Source organism: Toxotes jaculatrix, chromosome 13 (genome assembly GCF_017976425.1).
Source record: "Toxotes jaculatrix isolate fToxJac2 chromosome 13, fToxJac2.pri, whole genome shotgun sequence".
Taxonomy (NCBI): domain Eukaryota; kingdom Metazoa; phylum Chordata; class Actinopteri; family Toxotidae; genus Toxotes; species Toxotes jaculatrix.
Genome location: NC_054406.1, coordinates 12,621,151 through 12,640,920, shown reverse-complemented (window position 1 = coordinate 12,640,920; position 19,770 = coordinate 12,621,151). Strand labels below are relative to the sequence as shown.

At 43.5% G+C, this 19,770-nt stretch overlaps 1 protein-coding gene across 3 annotated transcripts; it reads right to left on the bottom strand.

Annotated features, from left to right (window-relative positions):
* fam126a (family with sequence similarity 126 member A) lies at positions 1–19,753 on the bottom strand. Of its 3 annotated transcripts, none has more exons than XM_041053039.1 (12): positions 19,595–19,753; positions 11,813–11,894; positions 10,985–11,086; positions 10,566–10,745; positions 9,552–9,632; positions 9,349–9,464; positions 8,349–8,444; positions 7,345–7,461; positions 6,959–7,046; positions 5,292–5,454; positions 3,731–4,074; positions 2,185–2,321 (listed from the first exon to the last, which is right to left on the bottom strand). In XM_041053039.1, exons 2-11 carry the CDS (start codon positions 11,861–11,863, stop codon positions 3,776–3,778), a joined length of 1,293 nt encoding a protein of 430 aa, XP_040908973.1. In that variant the 5' UTR covers positions 11,864–11,894; positions 19,595–19,753; the 3' UTR covers positions 2,185–2,321; positions 3,731–3,775. The 3 variants fall into 3 exon arrangements, with proteins under 3 accessions (XP_040908976.1, XP_040908973.1, XP_040908975.1); XM_041053041.1 differs by lacking the exon at positions 19,595–19,753 and adding an exon at positions 12,245–12,263; XM_041053042.1 differs by lacking the exon at positions 3,731–4,074 and having other exon boundaries at positions 1–2,321.
* Positions 19,754–19,770: the final 17 nt, after the last annotated feature.

The window sequence follows — 19,770 nt, the reverse complement described above, 5'->3', positions numbered from 1 at the left end:
TGAAATATAGAAACACTTTATTCCCAGAAGTTGTAGCAGTGAGTTATCTTCAGACAAATAAAAGGCCAATATAAACCAACTTTAGTACAACAGTATGATGTACAACAAGAGCTTACCCATTCACATTCTGTAAACCCACATACAGAAACACGATGATTGTTATTATCCCACCAAGCTATGGACACTCAACAGCTCTAGTACACAAACAACAGAATACACCTTTGCTTGAGGGTGGGGGCAGCATGAACGCTTGATTTCAGACACCAAAGGAAGCAGATAGGTGGAGTTTTATTCCTTTTTTTTTGGTACAAGAGAATATCACCATGTCTTTTTGACGTGATGATGTGGTGAACAACAAGGAGGGATACAGGAAACACATCACCAAAGTACTACGAATAGCTGGAATGGTGGGTGGATCTGAAGAGAGAGAAGATGCCTTCTTGCTCTGAAAGGTGTCCCACGGCAGAAAGCACAGGAATAGGTTCATTTACAGTTTTGGTCAGGCTGACATCTTTACTAGAAGGTATCAAATTATTTTACATCTCTGCAAGTAGGCTGAGTGTAAATCCGTGTGGGTTTTAAAATTTTTGGAACAGTAGCTAGATGCAAGAGTCATGGGAATCGGAACAGAACAACAAAGCATCTCTCTCTATCTCAGAGGAAAACACCACAGTTGAGAGTCACACCTCTCTTGTTCATTATAAGAAAATATCAAAGTTGAAAACACAGCTCATTTGCTCTTTGAAGTGCAAAATTCAATACTTAACAAATCATACACGCCGATCATCCCCCCAAAAAAATCAGTAACGCCCTCGTCATTTATCAGAAGTTGGATTTTCATTTTTGCCATCAAGTACAATGCAGGAAGGTGTTCGAGGAGCGAGGGGGAAGGACACAAATATTGCTTCTCCATCATAATGACAATACTGTGCGATTGTAAACATGAAGAACCGATTCTTGTTGGATTATTTAGTGGTCATTTTTCCTGTTTTAAGGGAAGTACTTTCTGTTAAGAAGCACAGCTGTAAAAGAAAGAGAAGTGTGTCTGGGTGATCTTCCCAAAAGATAGAAAACACTGAAAATGAGAAATTTGTATTGCTATGGGAAGGGATCTATTATTTTTTTTTAAAAAAAGTAGTAGAAACACTTGTTTCAGCTAGGAGAATCATACCTTGTTCACTGTATCAATCAGCAGCCTTTATTCTAAAAACAATTATACATACACACACATACAGTACACACACTCAAGCATGCCCACACACATACTCAACATCTGCCCTCTGACAAACCTGGGCAAGGTCAGGATGGATGTATGGAAAAGCCATGCAGGGCAACAAATGCCGATTAAAATACTTTTCCACACAGTTTTTAGTAATGAGTTTTAAGTGCACCCATTTTACAACAGGCTGCTCTGCAAGGGAGTGCAGTTCTGTCCTGGCACGAATTCACGGCAACAATGCACTACAAAAAAAAAAAAAAAAAAAAAAAAAAATCAAATCAGTGAAGCTGGAAGTGGTATCCCTGACATCCCGCCTTCATCAGGCCCAGAGGAGTTGACTCTGCTGGAGGAGAGAAGCAGAGGGAGCTAATGGTGCTCTGGATGTCTGAATGGAGCAGGACAGCAGGCTGGTTTACACCACACAGACGTATGAAACGGAGTGATGGGGGAAACAGCGGGAGTGTTTGCTCATGTCTTTGTGGTTCTTTTTCAGTTGGCATGGCTTGGAGTTCCAGGTCACAGGTACAGGGTCACAGGATCAGAGGCGAGGGTTCAGGTAGTCAGGAGTCACAGAGGGTTCAAAGGTCAGAGCCAAGGTGCACGCTGATGCTGGGAGAGCGCTGCGTGTGGTTTGGCGTGGGACTCAAGTACCCCAGCCCTTCCTCCTGCAGGCTGCATGAGTAGCGACCAGCTTCGGAGGCGTTGTGGTTGCTGGAGGGAGGGGCGTTGCCGCTGGCCACCTGCTCGAAGGAGCGGGAAAAGACGGCGCTGGCGGTGCGCGTCAGGCTGGTGAGAGCTCCTGCCTTGGGCACTGATTGGCTGGAAGTGAGAGTCAGTCGCTTGACAGACAGCTCTGTGTTCTCACTGGCAGCCCGGCCTGTTGTTAGTGGGCCCGCCTCCTTGTCCTTATCCTTGTCCTTGCTGGCGCGCCCGCCGAGCCGACACTTCTTTATGGCTTTGGCCCCCAGGTTCAATGTGGTGACGCTGTTGCTGATAGTGATGGTGGGTGGGGTCAGGTCAGGCCCCACCCCACCTGGCCACACCCCTTCATCCACCTCAGAAATATCCATCAGCTCATCCGGGGAACCCAGATCCACTGCGTCTGTGAGAAGGACAGACAGACGGAGACAAAGAAAGCAATAAAATGAAAAACAGGAGCATACAGTGTAAAAACCACAGCCGTCATCTGTCATCCAGCCTGTCAAATTATCATTTAAAATTTAAACTATTATTAGGATTACAGGGTTTAAAATGAATGTATTTTCTATTTAATGTTTCGAGTGAAAGTATGGCTGGATGACAGAGGAGCTCTGTGACTGTCCAGCAGGTGGCGCCTTCACACTGTAACCTCAGCCAACAGCAGCATCTTGCCTCCTGACACAAGACAATGTAAATTCCAGTCCAGCACAGGTTAGGATAACCAGCAGCACCCGCAGGACAACAGTTACCAGCAGAGAAGTACATGTTTTGTCCCAAAGGCAGGAGAGGACAGTGTCTAAGAGCATAAGCCTAGGAAAGACCACAAAGGGAAAGTAAAGGAAGGCAAACAAAGGCACAAATAAGTACACCTGAAATGCATTTCTCTTCACTAACTCTACAGACACACACACACATAAACACCTTTCCTGCTTTCTTCAAAGCATGCATCCACACCCATCTGAGAAGCCGGCCACCCACATTTGCACAAATGCACACTTCTGATTTGATCTATCACTGTAACAGAACACCAGTAAACAGCTGGTAAACAGACTGATAGGCAGGTCCTTACGACATCTTCTGATGGTCAGATTTAGCCTGTTTAAAAACAAGTTAGGAGTCACCTGATTCAAGTCTAGATTTCACACTGCGACAAGCCTTCGCTTCAAATAATTCACGACCTGCCTATCTTTCATCAGCTCCTAGCTACCAGTCAGAAGGAAGTAATCTGTCTCCAGATGAAACCCAGGAGTAATGTGTCGAGGCGTACCGAGGTGTGCTGTAAGAGACCAAAAGGCTTGAACCAGGAGTCGGATTTCTAAACATCATAAGAGTACAGTCTCCTGGTACTGCAAACAGAGATATCTGGGCTTTTTTAATTCAAGGTCATCAGGCATTTCTTTTATCAGTGACCTCAGGCTGTCATATTTAATGCAAAATGTTCATAACCTGCTTTCATACCTGTTGTTTATGTCCCTTGTTTAACTGTTCCTTGTTTAACACACCAAAATCATTTTTATTATGTGAGGTATATATTCAGCCAAGCACATTTCATTATTATGCATTTTTATTAGGTTATTGATCTGTTATTTGGTTAGATCTTAAATAATTAATTTGATTTTAACAAATCTCAGCAGGAGATCTTCGTGAGGAAGCTTTAGCCACAAAGGAGAGAGTAAATGAATGAATGACGTCAGATCGACAGATGAGAGGAAAAGTGCAATTAGGCGAAGAGAGGGTGGTGGAGCCCAGTGCAAAAAGGTAAAGGGGAAGTCATCATGCAGCTTTTCAGACCACGCCCCCACACACGGTTACCTAGGTTACCCCGGGAGTGGGGCTGGGGGAAGGAGGGGCAGGACCTTAGTACTGGCTCCTCCCTGTGGAGGCCGACCCAGAACCCTCATTCTCCACCATTCGCCTCACAGACTTCTGCCTCCTGACCTCCTGACCCCGCGTGCTGGAGTCATGACCTCGGGGGTCCAGGCTGACCTCGGAGGTGGAGCCCAACATGTCACCGTCAGGCTGGGCGCGACCGTCAGGGCGTGGCCTTAGGGAGTCTCCGTTGGGCATTCGCTCGCCGCTCACGCCTGTCACACTGATCTCGGGGATGGCCACGCCCCCCAGCGTAGCCTCACTGTCTACACTCACCTCCTGGGACTCTGGTGGTGGGGCAGCATGGGGGAGTGATCGGACAATACATAGACATATATATACACACACACACACACAGATGGACAGACAAACACACATCATGCGCACACACATGAAAAACAAAAAGACGGCCATGTGCACAGGCACACACGGCCACAGTAACACAAGACACACAGAGGTAATCAATGTAATGGCAGAAAAATAAAAAGACAAAAATCATAGTGATCAGAACATAACACATGGTCAAAATACATGCTACATGGAGATGAATATGAACAGTGTCTGAACGGATTCGCTTTTCGTACTAGGTCGCCACTCAACCCTACACGTGAATTAATATTTAATAGTATTTTCCTCCATCATCTGCTCATAACAAAAGCTTTACACATAAACAAGCAGCTCTGATGGCACCAATGAGCGGGATCTGTGAGATGAAAAAGGGTAGTTAGGCTTGAGATGAAACCCACTCATTAAACTAGCTGAAGGCTGTAATTTGCCTGCCTTATCTGTACTCTGGGAAAAGAGAGCAGCTCTCTTAATTCTAAACCACATGCAGGCCACCTTTTATTGTGTGCTCTTGAGAGTCAATGATGGCAAAGTTTCTTTTGTTCTGTGGTTATCTAAATATTATATATTTCCTTTGGCACAGAGCTGAAAATACGCAAAAATAACATCCTCAATATAAAAGGGTACACTCGCCATCATCTGTATTATACTATAAATACAGTACCTAAGATAGGTCTTCTCCTATCGGTCAAATTACGTTATGTGCTGCGATGAATGTCTCTATCTCTGGCTGCATCTGTACGAGTATTTTCACCTGTCACTGTATTGCCACCAACTTGGGCAAATTTGAACAGATCAGAGAGGAAATGAGGAGATTCTAAGGAGTTGGACAACCCTGGCTAGCAAGCTAAAGAGAGGTGATCTATGGGCTTTAGAGCTGAAAGATGACGACAACACTTGTACACAGTGACTGTAGGACAGTGAAATGATATGGTGAAATGAAGTGATCTAAACCTCTTGCTCTCTCCTTTGGCATGGATTTGTTCTTCAGTCAAACAACTGTATTATTTTTATTACTCCATAAAAATGTGACTTTAAAATTTTTACAGAAAAATGTGAAGTGTGTGTGTGTGAGAGCTCTTCTCATGTTCCAGAGCACTGAGGTCCAGCAGACGTGTCCCTACATCTTGCTTTTCATTTTCCTGTGTATGCGTCTCACCGTGTCTCTTCCAGCGGTGTCCCCTGATAGAAAGGGAGGTGACAGCATTGCGGGAGATCCTGGAGGAGGTGGGTGTGATCTCCACCTGGATACTTCGTGCACCCTCCTTGTTGTTGCTCTTCAGTGCTGCGCCATGCAGTGACGACTTGATGGCATTGCCCACCTGAGGGCGAGGAGAAGCACAAAAACAGGCCACCAGTGACAACTGCTCATTACCAGCATTTTAAAACATTTGTTATAATTAGTTTTTACATTTTAAAAAATCTTATAAGTTTCACAAGACTCACAAGATAAAATTTAAAATTCAAACTATTTGCAGTACATTTTAAGAAAAACAAAAAACAAACACCTTTTGGTTTTGGACCTTTTTTCCATTTTCTAGCCATCAGTGGCTCCATCTTACACAGTATGAAATATCAATGCCATATTTCCCTTTGGCTAACTCTTACAAAAAGTGTCTGTTTACATTTTTGCCTGCTGGGGACTTCCATCCATGTACAACTACAGAGAAAAAGCTTCTCTGTCCCATCACCCAAGCATACGGACAGATGCAGGCAGATCACACAAAAAAAGAGTGAAAGCACTGGCTCAGTAAATAAATGCCAGCAGAAGCAGGATTTCCGATACCTCTAAGCGTAAGGGTTAAGACTGAAGTTCAGATCATGTGAGTGAACCAATGACATCTGATCAATAATCCCATTTCTACCAGATTTACGCAGAGGGATAAAACTAAAAGCTTAGCGCAAGCTGAGTTACACAGACCAGTGAAAGCAGAAAAACAAAAAAGCTTTGTACTTAACTCTATATAAAACCATTTCACAAGTCTGCATTTAATAACCCCTGCTCTCTCTGGAAATTCTCAAGTGGCACTTACACTAATGATCATGTAATAGTTGAGTATGTAACTTGAGGTAGGTCATAGCATCATAACCACTACACAACATGTCTTTTGTCTGTGTGGCTACAGCACACTGGTCTCATGAGGGGAGACGTCACCAAGTTATGCTAAGCTAGCAGCCACCTGGTGCATTCCACTGCAGCAAGTAAACACACACTGGATAAAACTGGTATTTGAACCCTTCCATGCTAGGGTGTGTGTATTTATGGCATTTATCCACAAAGCTGTTTCTTTATTTTAAAAACATTTTTCTTAACCCCAACACCATTTTTATTAATATGAATCCAAAGCTCATGTGTTTTGATTGTTGTGGAAGAGTACACCTTGACTTGTGTAGTAATACTGTGAGCTTAGGTTCAATCCTCTACTCCCCGGACCTCAAGGATTAAAGCTTAACAGAGCAGAGTGGAAAGCATGTAAATAATCTAGTGGGATTACACTCTGCTTGCAGTCTCTGACACACACACACACACACACACAGACCAGCACAATACAGCATAGTGTGCTGTGCATGAATCAAAACCACAGGCCAGCATGTGCATCTAATCCACGTGCTGTCTCAAACACACACACACACACACACACACACACACACACACACACACACACACACACACACACACACACACACACACACACACACACACACACACACACACACACACACACACACACACACACACACACACACACACTTTAACCACAGTTCCAAAAACACACACAGTACAAGGAGATGCTATAGTAGCAGAAAAAATATTATTGCACCCACCAGTAGAGCCTCGGGGAACAACTCTAGCTGGGCTCGATACAGAACATCATCCAGTGCTTTGGATCCCAGCTCAACTTCCCCATTACACCTACACACAGGAACAAGCCACAGACATGTCATAACAGTAGATATGAGTTTAGACAGCTGACAACAGTCACTTAGTCATGTTTGAGACACAAAATGAAGAGTATGCTACAGTCCAGCCTCTTCTAAACAGGTATATTGTATCAGCTACATATAATTAGAACAAACCAAACACTGTCACAAGGCACAAGCTGTGGTATTACAGAGACGTGAAGAAATGTAAGTCATGAAAAGTTTAAGTTGAACAGTGAGGCTGTGCTGAGCTGGTCTGGCCGTGTGTGCAGGCACGTGTGTACACTCACAAGGCGTAGTGTATGCCCGTGATGAGCTGAACCAGGAACTCTGACGTGACAGTCAGTCGTGTGCTAATGCCTTTATAGCGCCGCATCTGTTGCCGTGGGTAACCGCATATACACACCCTGGAGGATAACCAATAAAAAACACAATAGGGAGGCTTGTATCAGTGAAAGAGGGAAGCTTCAAACAGGGAAACCACTCCACGGAGCCACTTAGCTGTAGCTCCATTAAAGCAATTTACTTCCCCACATAAAACTCAATAATGAGCAAATAATGGCTGATTTTAAACATGTATACACACACACACACACACACACACACACACACATCCACACACAGACACACATGCACTTTGCATACAATGCAAGCTACATAATAATTTAGTAATGGTTACTGAATAATTTCAGAGCATAAACAGTAGACGGTTAATTATTTTAAAACAGTATCAAGCTGCTCAAAAGGTCTCAAAAGCTCAAAAAGAGGACCCAGCTGAAACTGAGGTAGCACCTGTGAATTTGGAGCCTCAGGAGCTGTTATATACTGCACACAGCTGACACACAGCGAACTGTCGAGGGGGAAATCAAAGCTCGTGATTTCTCGTTAGCTCTGTGCTTATCAGACCAACGCTCAGCTGCAGCTGGAAGAATACCAAAATCACAGAGCTGCGATGTGTGTACATCACAGCTCCTTTCCGAATAGCGGTATCTTGGCTCACTCTGGCAGCAAAGTCTATAAGAGGATCAGATAAGCAAGAGCTTGCAAAACTGTGTGTGTGTGTATGTGTGCGTCTGTGCACATGCACGTAAGTCGTGTCCTTAAAAATATCAGCAAAGAAAGAGACAGAGGTCGCAAAAGTAAGAAATGAATGTGTGTGTGTTTGTGTGTGTGTCTGTGTGTGTGTGTGTATGTGTGTGTGTGCATAAAGTCCTCAAGGTCTCATGACAAAGTGACTCAACAACAGTATATTAAGATATTCTGAGATGTCCGCGCATGTGTGTTTGAGTTTTACCTGGAGCTGAGCTGGCAGAGGGACTGGAGGGAGGTGGAGGTCATGTAGCTGAGAGCAGCATTGTAGCACAGCAGCAGGAAGGTCAGCACCTCAAACCTCAACAACATAAACAGGCACTTAAATTAGCACATCTTTTCTCCAACCACATCACAGCATGACATACAAACCAAAACCCTGAACATAATATATCTAAACTTTACAGACAATTATGTTTCCATCCATACTGTCGATGCAAACTGCTTAAAGATTATGTTGGCATGATCTCAGAAAAGTAGTCAGATTCGTTTTGTCGCATAAAATTTCTTTAAGCTGAAAAGAAAAGATCCATCACCTGTTTTTAATTATCTAGCCACTTAGCCTGAAACAGCAGAAGAAAATAGCACTGGGGAAAGCAGGATGTTCAACTCAGGCCACCACGACCTTCAGAGTTTGGCTGCTGTGCGACCTCATTACATTAATTTAAGAAACCCTGACAGCGATCTAACAACTTCAAATGCAACAAAGCAAAGACAACTACCACAGGCCATCACTGAAGTAAACACAACATGAATAAAATAATTGGCCATGGCAGCAGCTAAACCCATGGCCACACAAATCTGATTTTGAGGATGCGAGTCACTGGAACCACACAAACTTTAATGTACCACATTTAACATTCAAAATTCATTATGTCCCAAATGATCTGTCTGTGCTTGCATTAAAAAAAGTATAACTGGGTCATTGAACCCAAGCTTCATGGACTGGCAGAAAATACACAGCCTGGCAAGAATGCTACTAGTTAAAGTCTAGAAAGCTGTGTTTGTAAAATATCTAGATTTTTCTCAGTGAAAGACAAGACTCTAATTTACTCTAATTTTCTCTCTTGTCAAACACCATCCTAGACCTCAAGAAATTCAGAATAGAATCTCTTATCGGTTTTATGATTGGATGGTGATTGCTGCCAGTTTTAAGCAGACCAGGAAAGCCCATTTTAAAACGAGCACAAATAAGTGTGTCTTACCTGTTCTGTGCCGTGAAGGTCTCTCTCTGCAGGTGCGGCCCACTGTACACCACCCTGCTCAGCCCATGATTGGCTAGAGCCCCCTCTGTGAGGGCCATGGAGCCGATGGCTGAAGGCTGGACGTGGGAAGATGAAGTTTTTACTTTAAACATTTCTGCAGAAGCAAATCAAAAAACCTGCATGCAGTGGTGTGTGTTTCTCACCTCATGGTACACTGAAGGTTTGGAAAGGGAAGGGACGGTAAAAGATAACACTTTACTTTGTCCATCTTTGTCAACTATTTCCTGTGAAACAAAAAGACAGGAAAACAAAGAAAAAATGTTTCTGTGGGCGAGAAAAACAGAAGCTTTTTTTCCTGTTTGTGCCCTAAACCTCTAAAGAGCGTGTGCTTATCTCTTCAAGCACACTCATCTGTTATGTGTGGGCGTTTGCGTGTGGACCTCAGGGTCTGCGGTCCCCCACTCAGTCTATTGGAGTGTTTGTGTGTCTGTGTGTGTGTGTGTGTGTGTGTGTTTGCTTATTTGTGTGTATGCTGCGTGAAAACACACGCACAAACCCCAGGGTTTTGGTGTCCCCTGTGTGCATGTTAATGTCAAATAGATTAATGGGAGCCAGCCAGTGTGTTGAGTGACAGCTGACCTATTCTGCTATTCAGAGAGGAAGTTAGGGGACACTGCACTTTGCTGATAGACAGAACATCCAGAGCCAAAATGGAGGAAAATAGGACTCAACACACTTTAATAATTACCAGCGCTGGCATCTTTTTGTGGGAAGCTTCGGGCCATTTGCAAGAAGCAACCCATCCATATTGTATATTTGCGAAATCACTGTGTTTCAATTCCCCTATTTCTAACCCATATTTCCTGTTACTCTCTACTCTCTATGCATAGCTGTCTAACAACGCAGAAACGGCATTAAGCAGTTGTTCAAAAAACACATGACACAGATCCCAGAAATAGTTGAGCGGTTAAGTCCCCTGTTTCTGGAACTGCATCATTACACCCACTTGCTTAGGATCAAGGGCTTTTTTCCAAGTGTTTTTCCTTACTTTGCACTTACCACACTGGAAACATTTTGTCCTTAATAACAAGAACAGCTCTCCTTTAATGATAATAAATAATAAAAAAAAAAGATCAGCTGTGATAAAAGAATGTGGTATTGAAAATTTGAAACACACACACACACACAGCCACCATCACCTTCATCTTCTCCCCTACCAGGTTGTAAATGCCCAGCAGCAGGGCCTCGATGCAGCCGGAGGTGTGGGGGTCTCTGGCTGCGCTGACGGACAGGAGGCTCCACAGGAGCTCGGGCAGGAACTGTAGCGTGAAACGCTGCAGCTGTGGCTCACCACTCCGGTAAAACTCAAACAACTGGTGACACACTGGTTCCAGTAACTGGGGAGGTCAGACAACACAAAATGCATGCAGGCACATGGTTAAATCCCATCAGTGACTGCAACTTTATTAAATTTTATATGTGGCATTTATAGTCCCCCAGGATGGGAAATGTGAGTCCGTCAGATCCATAAACCAAAAGAACAATAAGACTCAAAGAACATAACATAATCAGAAGTGTGCACAAATATTCACAGGTAAGCTGAAGTAAATAAAAGTATTAATGTATGTTTACATACATCACTGTAGTTTTCTCTGATGACTTTGTAAAGTGCGGGGACCAGGGCACCTTTGTCTTTTAGTGAGGCAGCATAGGTGGACACAGCACTGTCAGGGAGGGTCTGAAAAACACACAAACAGTCGAAGTTTGATACACCACTGACTTAAGTCTTGTATTCTAAAAATAACGCACAGCATGACAATTTGAGAAGGGACCAGGGAACAGCCAAACATTTGTTGGTGTGGTCTGAATTTGATCTGTTCAGACTTCGCACTTATTGCCCACTGATTCATATTAAGTCCAGGATACACTGACATGATTTAAAGGCAATAAAGCTGCCTAATATTATAAGTGTGGGTGAACGAAACAAACAAGCATCAATAAAAGAGTGTGAGCAATGTAGCAATACATTGCATCTGCTGTAAGTGCAGGCAGAACGCTCCAAAATCACAGCACTGTGACAATGAGTGACTATGTCTAAAGAAGCTGTTGGTCACATCGATCTGGGTGCATTTAGAGGTCAGCTTCACTGAGAGGGGACGACAGATCGGTTATCATATGTTCACGCGGGAAAATCTCATCTGCCCCTTCATTATCACATCTCACCAAGCCTGGGCTTTGGCACGTATCGGTGAGTGTTCATGTGTCAGAAGGAGCGTGTCATTTTTTGGGAACAAAGCACGTTTGAGAGAGCGTTTGTTTATGTGTGTGGAAAACATTCTGCCAATTACCTGCAGCAGCAGCGGAGATCATCCTGCATACTGATTTGTATACTGGGTATGCGCTTTTTAATTTTTATTTATTTTTTGCACACATGAGCGTGCACACAGACAGAGTAAAGCAGTACCTTAAATTCTGACAGCCATTCCTCCACCACTCCTTGGTCCATAGCCAACATGTTCCCTCATCTGCAGTGGAGTCACCTCTACCTAAAAGAGAGAAAAAAAAAACGTATTAACTCAGCATAATTATTGACAAATATCGAATATATATTTCTCTCTCATATACCACAACATACACACACAAGCAATTACGGCACCACACCATGTTTGCTAGCCCTCTATTATTTTCTATCCTGATAAAAATACTGTTACAAATGGCAAACAATGCCATGGCAGTGGTGAACAGTGAATGTACACGCTGCAGGCATCAATTCAATACTCCAAAGAAGCATAAGTCTCTCCTTCCCCCTCCCTCTCACTCCTCTCTAGACACACACCTCTGCAGCAAGTACCTAACCTATTCTCAACTCAGGCTGGAAAATCGAAAAATCACCCACACAGAGAATCCTGGCCGGCTTCACTGCTCAAGCACTGATGAGAAAAAAAAATATTATGGCACAGCAGAATTTAGATGCTTGTTGAGCAGCCTGTACAGTTCAGACGTCTTTAAACGAAGACAGAAAAAGAGGCTCTTACCTGCTTTAGCTTTAGCAATTACTCATGGTCAAATGAATGCTCCGCTTCCTCAATCCCTGTTTCTTATTTCTGATGTCCCTTCCTACATCCCAGCACTTTCTCTGTCTGCTTCCTGACTCCCCTCTTTCCGCATTTAGACACTCATCTTGTATGCATATAGCTTCTTTTCCCTCCAGTGTAGGGCCGTATTCTCCTAATCGACTGGTCGATTGGTTGGCTGATATGTTGTAGTCCGAACAAATTTGCTGGTGTCGCTTTCATAAGAAGGAAAGTGCTACATCAAAACCCTTCCAGGATTAATCCATTACTTTTGGCAGCAGGAGAGACAGACTACCTGTGAAAATGGGGAGGGGGTGATCTGAAAACACCTCCCGGTTTTCTCGATTTTGAACTTGCCCAACCTTTCGAAGACTAGTCTGCATTAGGAAGTTCCTAATGCAGAGAACTTACGTATTTAACACTTGAGGCTTTGAGTGTGTGCATATCAGAATTCTGCAGCTGTAAAATGTTCACTGTGAAGAAAACCACATTATAAGATGAATAAAAGTTAAAAGTCCAAAGCTTGCTTTGATCCTCTTTGATCCAATACATGATGAGTAAATGTATCACCAGTTATGAGGATTGATCCTAAGGGGACTAAAAATGTGTCTACACATCTTTGTAGCAATCCATCCAATACTTATACTTAGATATTTCAGTTTGACAGACCAACACTGCCATTTCTAAGGCTGCTATTGGAACTAAAAATATTCATTGGCTGCAGCTTCTCATATCTAACCATTTTCTGCTCTTCTCTTGTTTCACATCACTGTAAACTTTTGGGTTTGGGCTGTTAGATGTGACAGGAAAATTGTAGACGTTACCATGGGCTCTGGGAAATTGTTAAGGCCATATTTCACTTTGATATTTGATAAATTATTATTAATAATTATAAATGAATTAAAAACAATCTAAAGATTAACTGATAATAATCTGTAGTTTCAGTCTCAGTCTTCCCATGTAGTGATGTCAACTTCACCAGCTCTGCATTGTGACTGACACCATGAAGGGCTAACACAGTGCAGCACTGTGACATGTGTCTTTCTGACCAGCCCTTGCATGTCTGTTTTGACTGCAGGGTATGTTGAGTCTGTTCTCTGTCGGGTCTGTGCTCTGAAACTCCAAGTACAAGGCTAAATTGGCTGTAGAATTCAGAAACCAAGGCCATGTTTGGTATGTCTGGTAACAGAGGCTGAGAAAGAAAGAGAGAGAGAGAGAGAGAGAGAGAGAGAGAGAGAGAGAGAGAGAGAGAGAGAGAGAGAGCGAGAGAGAGAGAGAGAGAGAGAGAGAGAGAGAGAGAGAGAGAGAGAGAGAGAGAGAGAGAGAGACGTCCTTCTATGTGCACACTTGTTATGCAGAAATGGACTCAGATTTATCACACACATAATAAATTTTCAGCTCATGAACAGGCTGACTGTGTATAAGACAAAATTTAAAAAATAGAATAAGAATTTGGTAGATTTTTGTCTTCCATGTCCCTGCTTCGCTCCCGCTGTCCCTCCGCTCATCCTCCCACACATCATTTCCCTCTCCCCATCTTCCCTGCCTCCTAATCTGTCTTTCACACATCCAAATGCTTTATTTTGTATGATGCTGGTGCTTGGTCCCTCCGTGGCAGCCAGGTGTCTATTTATGGTCTGTACCAATGACAGGAATGACAGGGGGGGAGGGGAGCCAGTGACTCATGAAATGGGGAAGGATTATAAAGCAGAATAGCCTCCATTTAGAGAAATTAGTCCTTTGTGGCGGTCTGTTGTTCTGTTCTTTCATGCTGGTGAAGACAACAAGGAGGACAGCAATATCTAAAGCCAGCATGTGCGTTATAATGGCAGGCTCGCTGAATAAACCAAATAAAGGCTGTGATTAGAGAGTGGATGAGTCAGTCTGGTAAGAGGATGGGTTCTCCTCCTACAGTCACTTTTAACCCGTCAACTTTGTCCACACTAGCGTCTGGGGCTTGTCATCTGTATCATCTGCATCATCTGTATCCAGAAAAAGCTACCTGAAGACCAAAATTAGCAGCCACCTGCCTTCTACCACCTACCTATGTGATGCATCTGTCTCCTACCTCAGCAGCAGGCAAGGAAGAAACTGCAGCCACACAAAAGCAGCTGTAGAGAGTGGAAACATGGGTACTAAATTACTGTAAATTAATTTGTAATAATCACATTCTTTACTGTGGACTTTTTGACCACTAGTAACTCTATAGAGCCGTGGGTCCCTATTTACTTGTGTTGTAAGTAAGCATGAGGATGCACTTGCATGCACATGTGGGTGACACAAAAATGTTTCTGTCAATGGTTTCACTCTGTCTCACTGAAGGTAAGGACTGATAGTAAAAACGTAGCCCCATGGCTAACAGCTCAAGGTCTGGGCTGCAGAAATGTTCCATCCTGTCCACCCAAACTGTCTGTACGCCTTTGATAGTAGCGATGAGATCCAGAGTATCTTCTTGTAGTCATGTTTCTGTGACACACATGACACTACACTCACTGAAATCCCTGATTCCTTGCTTGCTCATCAATCTAATTGTCCAGTGATATGACGTTACACATGATGGTAACAGAGAGATCCGCTCTTCTCCATCAGTTTCTGTCGGACCCAGCTCTCTTCCCTTGTCGCTTCATTCCTCCTCTGTATCCTCTTGTGTGTCCTCTTCCTGATTTCTGCAAGGATGTCCGTTGTTCTGGTTGCCATGTCGGCCTGCTTCAGCGTGATCAGCTGGTCCCTGGTGTAAACAATGCAACTGTGGAGCTGCTGCACAATGGTAGCGTAGCTGAATGATCGCATTCAAAAAGGTAACTGAATGAAAGACGTAATTCCATGGTGAAAAAATAAACTAGACCTCACCACTAGAAGGTTTAAAGAAGCGTGCAACTTAAATAACTTACTAGTAAAAATGTAAGTATAACAAAAGAAGAGAGATAAAAAAGTTGGAAAAATAATGTCTGTGGCGGGCTGCATGCATGGGCAACATGTGAACAAAAAGAAGAAATTAAGCAATGTGCCACAATGACAGTGGAGGAGGAGACAGCCAGCAAACAACTATGGCTGTAAACAAAGTAAGTTTCAAAATGTTTGAAAAAAAAAACGTCGCTTTTACATCAAAATGTTTTATGAGGAAGGAAATGCATTCAACACATTGGTTAGACCTCAATGATACAAACAAGACTTTCTGGTGATAAACACTGACTGTTGACGGAACTTTTGTTTTGTTGTCTTCTGAATATTTTCTCAATTAATCAATTAATGATCATGTCTGAGGAGCCCAAAATGGTGTCTTCAGATGCCTTGTTTTGTTCAACAACCTGTCCCAAACCCAAAGAATGTGGAGATGATCCAATCTGAAACAGCATTCAAACCACAAGAGAAAGCGGCACAGACAGCACAAAATGCCCGGTCTCAAAGATTTATAGGCTCTATTGACACACTGCAGACAGGCACAAGCAACTAGTGGAGGAAAATAGAAAACTAATTGCCCTGGGAGTACACCCATCGAGTGTAATTATGTTGTTAGGCAGATGTTTGCCTTCTGTCTTAGTCCAGCTAACTTGTTAGCCCTCTTTATGTCATTACAGACTCACAGACCTTGACAGAAGTCAATTATATGCTAGCACACTTATATAAATCATGCAGCAGCTCTTGAGCTTCTTCTGTGGAGCTCCACCACGCTGGCCAGCACAAACACACATGCGAACAAACCAATATTAAGGATAAGTGGCTGAGCAGGCTTGACAGGTACAAGTAACAAACCAGTGAAGTGATGAACAAATAGATGATAAACACAGGAGAAGGACAGGTAGGCAGAACAGGAGGCTCAACAGAGCAGAGAGCAATGGCTAAATGAAGAGAGGCTGAGATAATTGGATGTAAAGAGAGGGATATAACAAATGCATGACAACCCAAGGGATGGATAACTCGAGAGGAGTGAGACGACAGGATCGATAAAAGAGGAGGAGTTTGTGAGGTTTCAATCTGCCCCTGACAACCTCCCAGGCTCAGAGAAACACACATGTAAGGAAAAATAATGAAACACACACCTGTGATCTAAACAGGTTCAAGAAACGGGTCTGATCAATATGCTTAGTAACCTAGCTGCAGCTTTCAGAGTTTTCCCACCAATGCAAAGCTCTGATGGAACCAACTGCTTGCCAAGGAGTGACGGAAGATGTGTCATGCATTGCACAAGTGTGTGTGTGTGTGTGTCTGCACTGTGTGTTTATTCAATGTCTAGTTTGACAAAACCTGTTCCTGTGAGCTAGCTAAAGTTGACAGCTCGTTCTTCTACACCCACGCCTCTCTCTTAAACTCTCACTTACTCACTCACTCACACACACACACACACTCTGGACTGGCAGTGTAAATGAGCTTATTTTTGACTCCTCCCTCTGAAGACTTCTTCCAGCACAAACAGGTCTCCTTTGAGTTTACATTCCTAATCCTTGTTGTAACTGTGCTTGCATTTCCTGACAGAGTTACAGCAAAACACCTGAGGCAAACACACAGTACACAACCAGTGCCTTCACATGGATTATTACAATATCCCCAGGTAACTGGCACTATCAACACAGAGAGTGTCCTCTGGTGTTCAGTGGTGAAGTGAGAACATACCTGTCTGGGAAAGCTGGCGGAGAGAGAATTGAAGCGAGTCCAAGTGAGAATGAATTAGGGGGACACCCACACGCATACACATCCCTCCCTGGTGATTACCTCACTTCCTATTACACACATGCTTTGGAACCCTCTTTTTTTTCAGGAAGTGAGTGGGCCAATGACAAAGAAGGCTTGAATGGAGGGAAGAAAGAAAGCAGAGAGAAAGATGAAGTGGGTGGTTTTGAGAGCGACAAAACTGCCCCAGCTGCTTTTTCCTGTGGTACAGGGTGCAAGCCACACAAACTACTGGTTCAGGCTGATTACTGAGCTCTCAAGGAACGACAGCTATACCAAGATGAGGAGTTGTAAATAAGCTGAAGTCAACCTAAGCTAGCTATTGTATCCTCAGCTGACACACCCAAACCACTAATAAGTGTAACCACTGCCAGAACCAGGAACTACACAAATATGCCTCCACGCCACACTTCCTAACTAGGCCAGTTGTCAGTTGTCAACAAGCTCAACCGATGACTGCAAGTTCGTTTCAACTCGAATGGAAGCAAAAGCTGTTAAGGAACTATTTTGAGGAGTTGTGGGGTGCCCAAGTAAAGGTGGAAGCAGGATTATATAGCTGTGGTCATAAAGGGCAGCCTCTAACATGACCAGAGCTCACAACTTTACCTGACCTCTGGTTCACCAGCCCTGCTAAGAGATGTTTACACTGTTTGTCCATTCCTAGGACATTAGAATTTGGTTTGATATCTCTTCTCAGTTTATATGGAATCTTTTTCCCGTTGTCTGTTGTTATATGCTTTATTTGGACTAGCCTGGCCTACAGTTAACCCTGATGCATCATCGCCTCCCACCTTGCTCTCCCCTCAGGTCTTCTTCAAAAACACACTGCTTATAGCTTCTGCTTTTGTTCTCTTTCTCATTTGTGCACACACAAATACATAGCCGAGGACTGCCTGTAGCTAAGCAGACATGACAACAGAGTCTGGTTTGTGTGTTTGGCTCTTGCTGCTGAGGGAGACAGATAGAGAGATCTGACAGGGAGGAATCCTCTTATAGCAGCCTACGCTCTCTTCTCCGTTGCCTCTAAGCCAGTGATGCATCTTTGTCCCTCCTCTTGTCCTTCCAATTCCCTGTCTTCCTGCAGCGAGTGAGTCTGAAGAGACCAATGATTAACACAACTGATTTTTCAATTTTAACACTCTTTCATCTCCCATTTTTTCTCTCTATCATGGCAAGCAGCTTTTCTTGCAACGGTTATAGTTCTCTCACAATTTATCGATGTTCAGCCTTAGACTTTCACATTCAATACAGGTGCAGATTTAAAAGGGGCAAGGATTGAAACAGTTTTCATTGCTCAAATTGCTCATGAAACTGCAGGCAAGGGTGACTTTAGCTGTGATGCTGGACGACAGCAGAGCCGGCGCGATCTTCCCGCTCCATGACCTGCCGGGCTTCACTGTCAAAAAGCATTAAGAGGCCTGAGACACTAGCAGCCATGGATGCCACACATTAACAAGCCTGCGCATACTTTTTTACGCGTGCACTCACACACATCCACACCCTAATGACACCACTTTAACAGTGCAGGATCGCTCACCCAACAAACCCATCTATTGCTAAAGGGAAAGCCTCTCCCTTATGACAAAGGCAAACACAGATATAGATATTTGTAAAGCAAAGGACAGCCTATGAATCAAGCCACAAATAGTAGCATATTTAAACAATATCTGGCACATCACCAGAAGTACAGGCTTTGTGAAGGACATAGTAGTGTAAAACAACCGTTTCTAAAGTTCTGACAGCATGTACAGTAGTGAAGTTCATTTCATACAGCAGGACTGCCATGGGGCTTCAAACTATCCCCCTCATACAGGAAACCCCTCAACTGGCTGAGTGGTACGGAGGAAAGCTGAATCACATGATAGTATTTAGGAAAGTCCTAACAACGCAGTATTTAAAGATAACAGTCTACATTGGCTGCCAAAACACACAAAGACACAGAAACATTATCCGAGGAATCTTTACAAGTGTCTTCACAAAGTCCCGACAAACCACACACAGCTGTTAAATAGCATAAAGTAAGGTACAAAGTCTGTCTCTATGACAGATGTGATTGTGAATCTACACCACCAGCAAAATGTTTGCTATTAAAAGCTCGTTAACTCAACGTGTTGGAAAGCCTTCTCATCGACTGCTGTTTTGTTTCATGTCATCTAGCTAATTTAACTGGTCGTTATACCTGTCCCTAGGCACTGCGAACCAGCTAGTTTGCCACACTGGCAACTGGCGACACAGCTTGCATTTAAACAACGTGAAATTCTGTCTCAACGCACCGGTAGCTCAATGGCAAACATTAGCTTTCTCTGCCATCTTGGGTATTTCCAGTGTATTTGTTCACCACGATCAGCCAGAAAGTGTAAATGAATCCTCGGCCGTCACACACTTTCTGTCTCGGCTTGCTGAATGACTTCGAGCTGTCACTACGGTTGCTTACAGATTAGCTAGTTAGCTAGCTCGGCTAAGGCGCAACACCAAGTAAACTGGGGAAGTTACTGTTTACTTACTGGCATGCTATCTGTCAGTTTCCTGGTATCGTTGTCCTCTATGGTTCCCACAAGAAGAGTAAACGGCTATCAATTCACTACTCAATAAATGTCCTCAATAATTCAACAACATCAGCTCCTTCCATCTTCATTACTTTCTCCACTCAGACTACCTTAGACAGAGGGGGGGGCATAGT

Excerpts from the sequence above, each read along its gene's own strand:
- fam126a (XM_041053042.1), bottom strand. The coding sequence starts at position 11,863 with ATGTTGGCTATGGACCAAGGAGTGGTGGAGGAATGGCTGTCAGAATTT. Across the intron at positions 10,746-10,984 it reads TCAGAGAAAACTACAGTGAT|TTACTGGAACCAGTGTGTCA; the intron begins GTATGTAAACAT and ends TGACCTCCCCAG. Across the intron at positions 9,465-9,551 it reads AACCTTCAGTGTACCATGAG|CCTTCAGCCATCGGCTCCAT; the intron begins GTGAGAAACACA and ends TCCCACGTCCAG.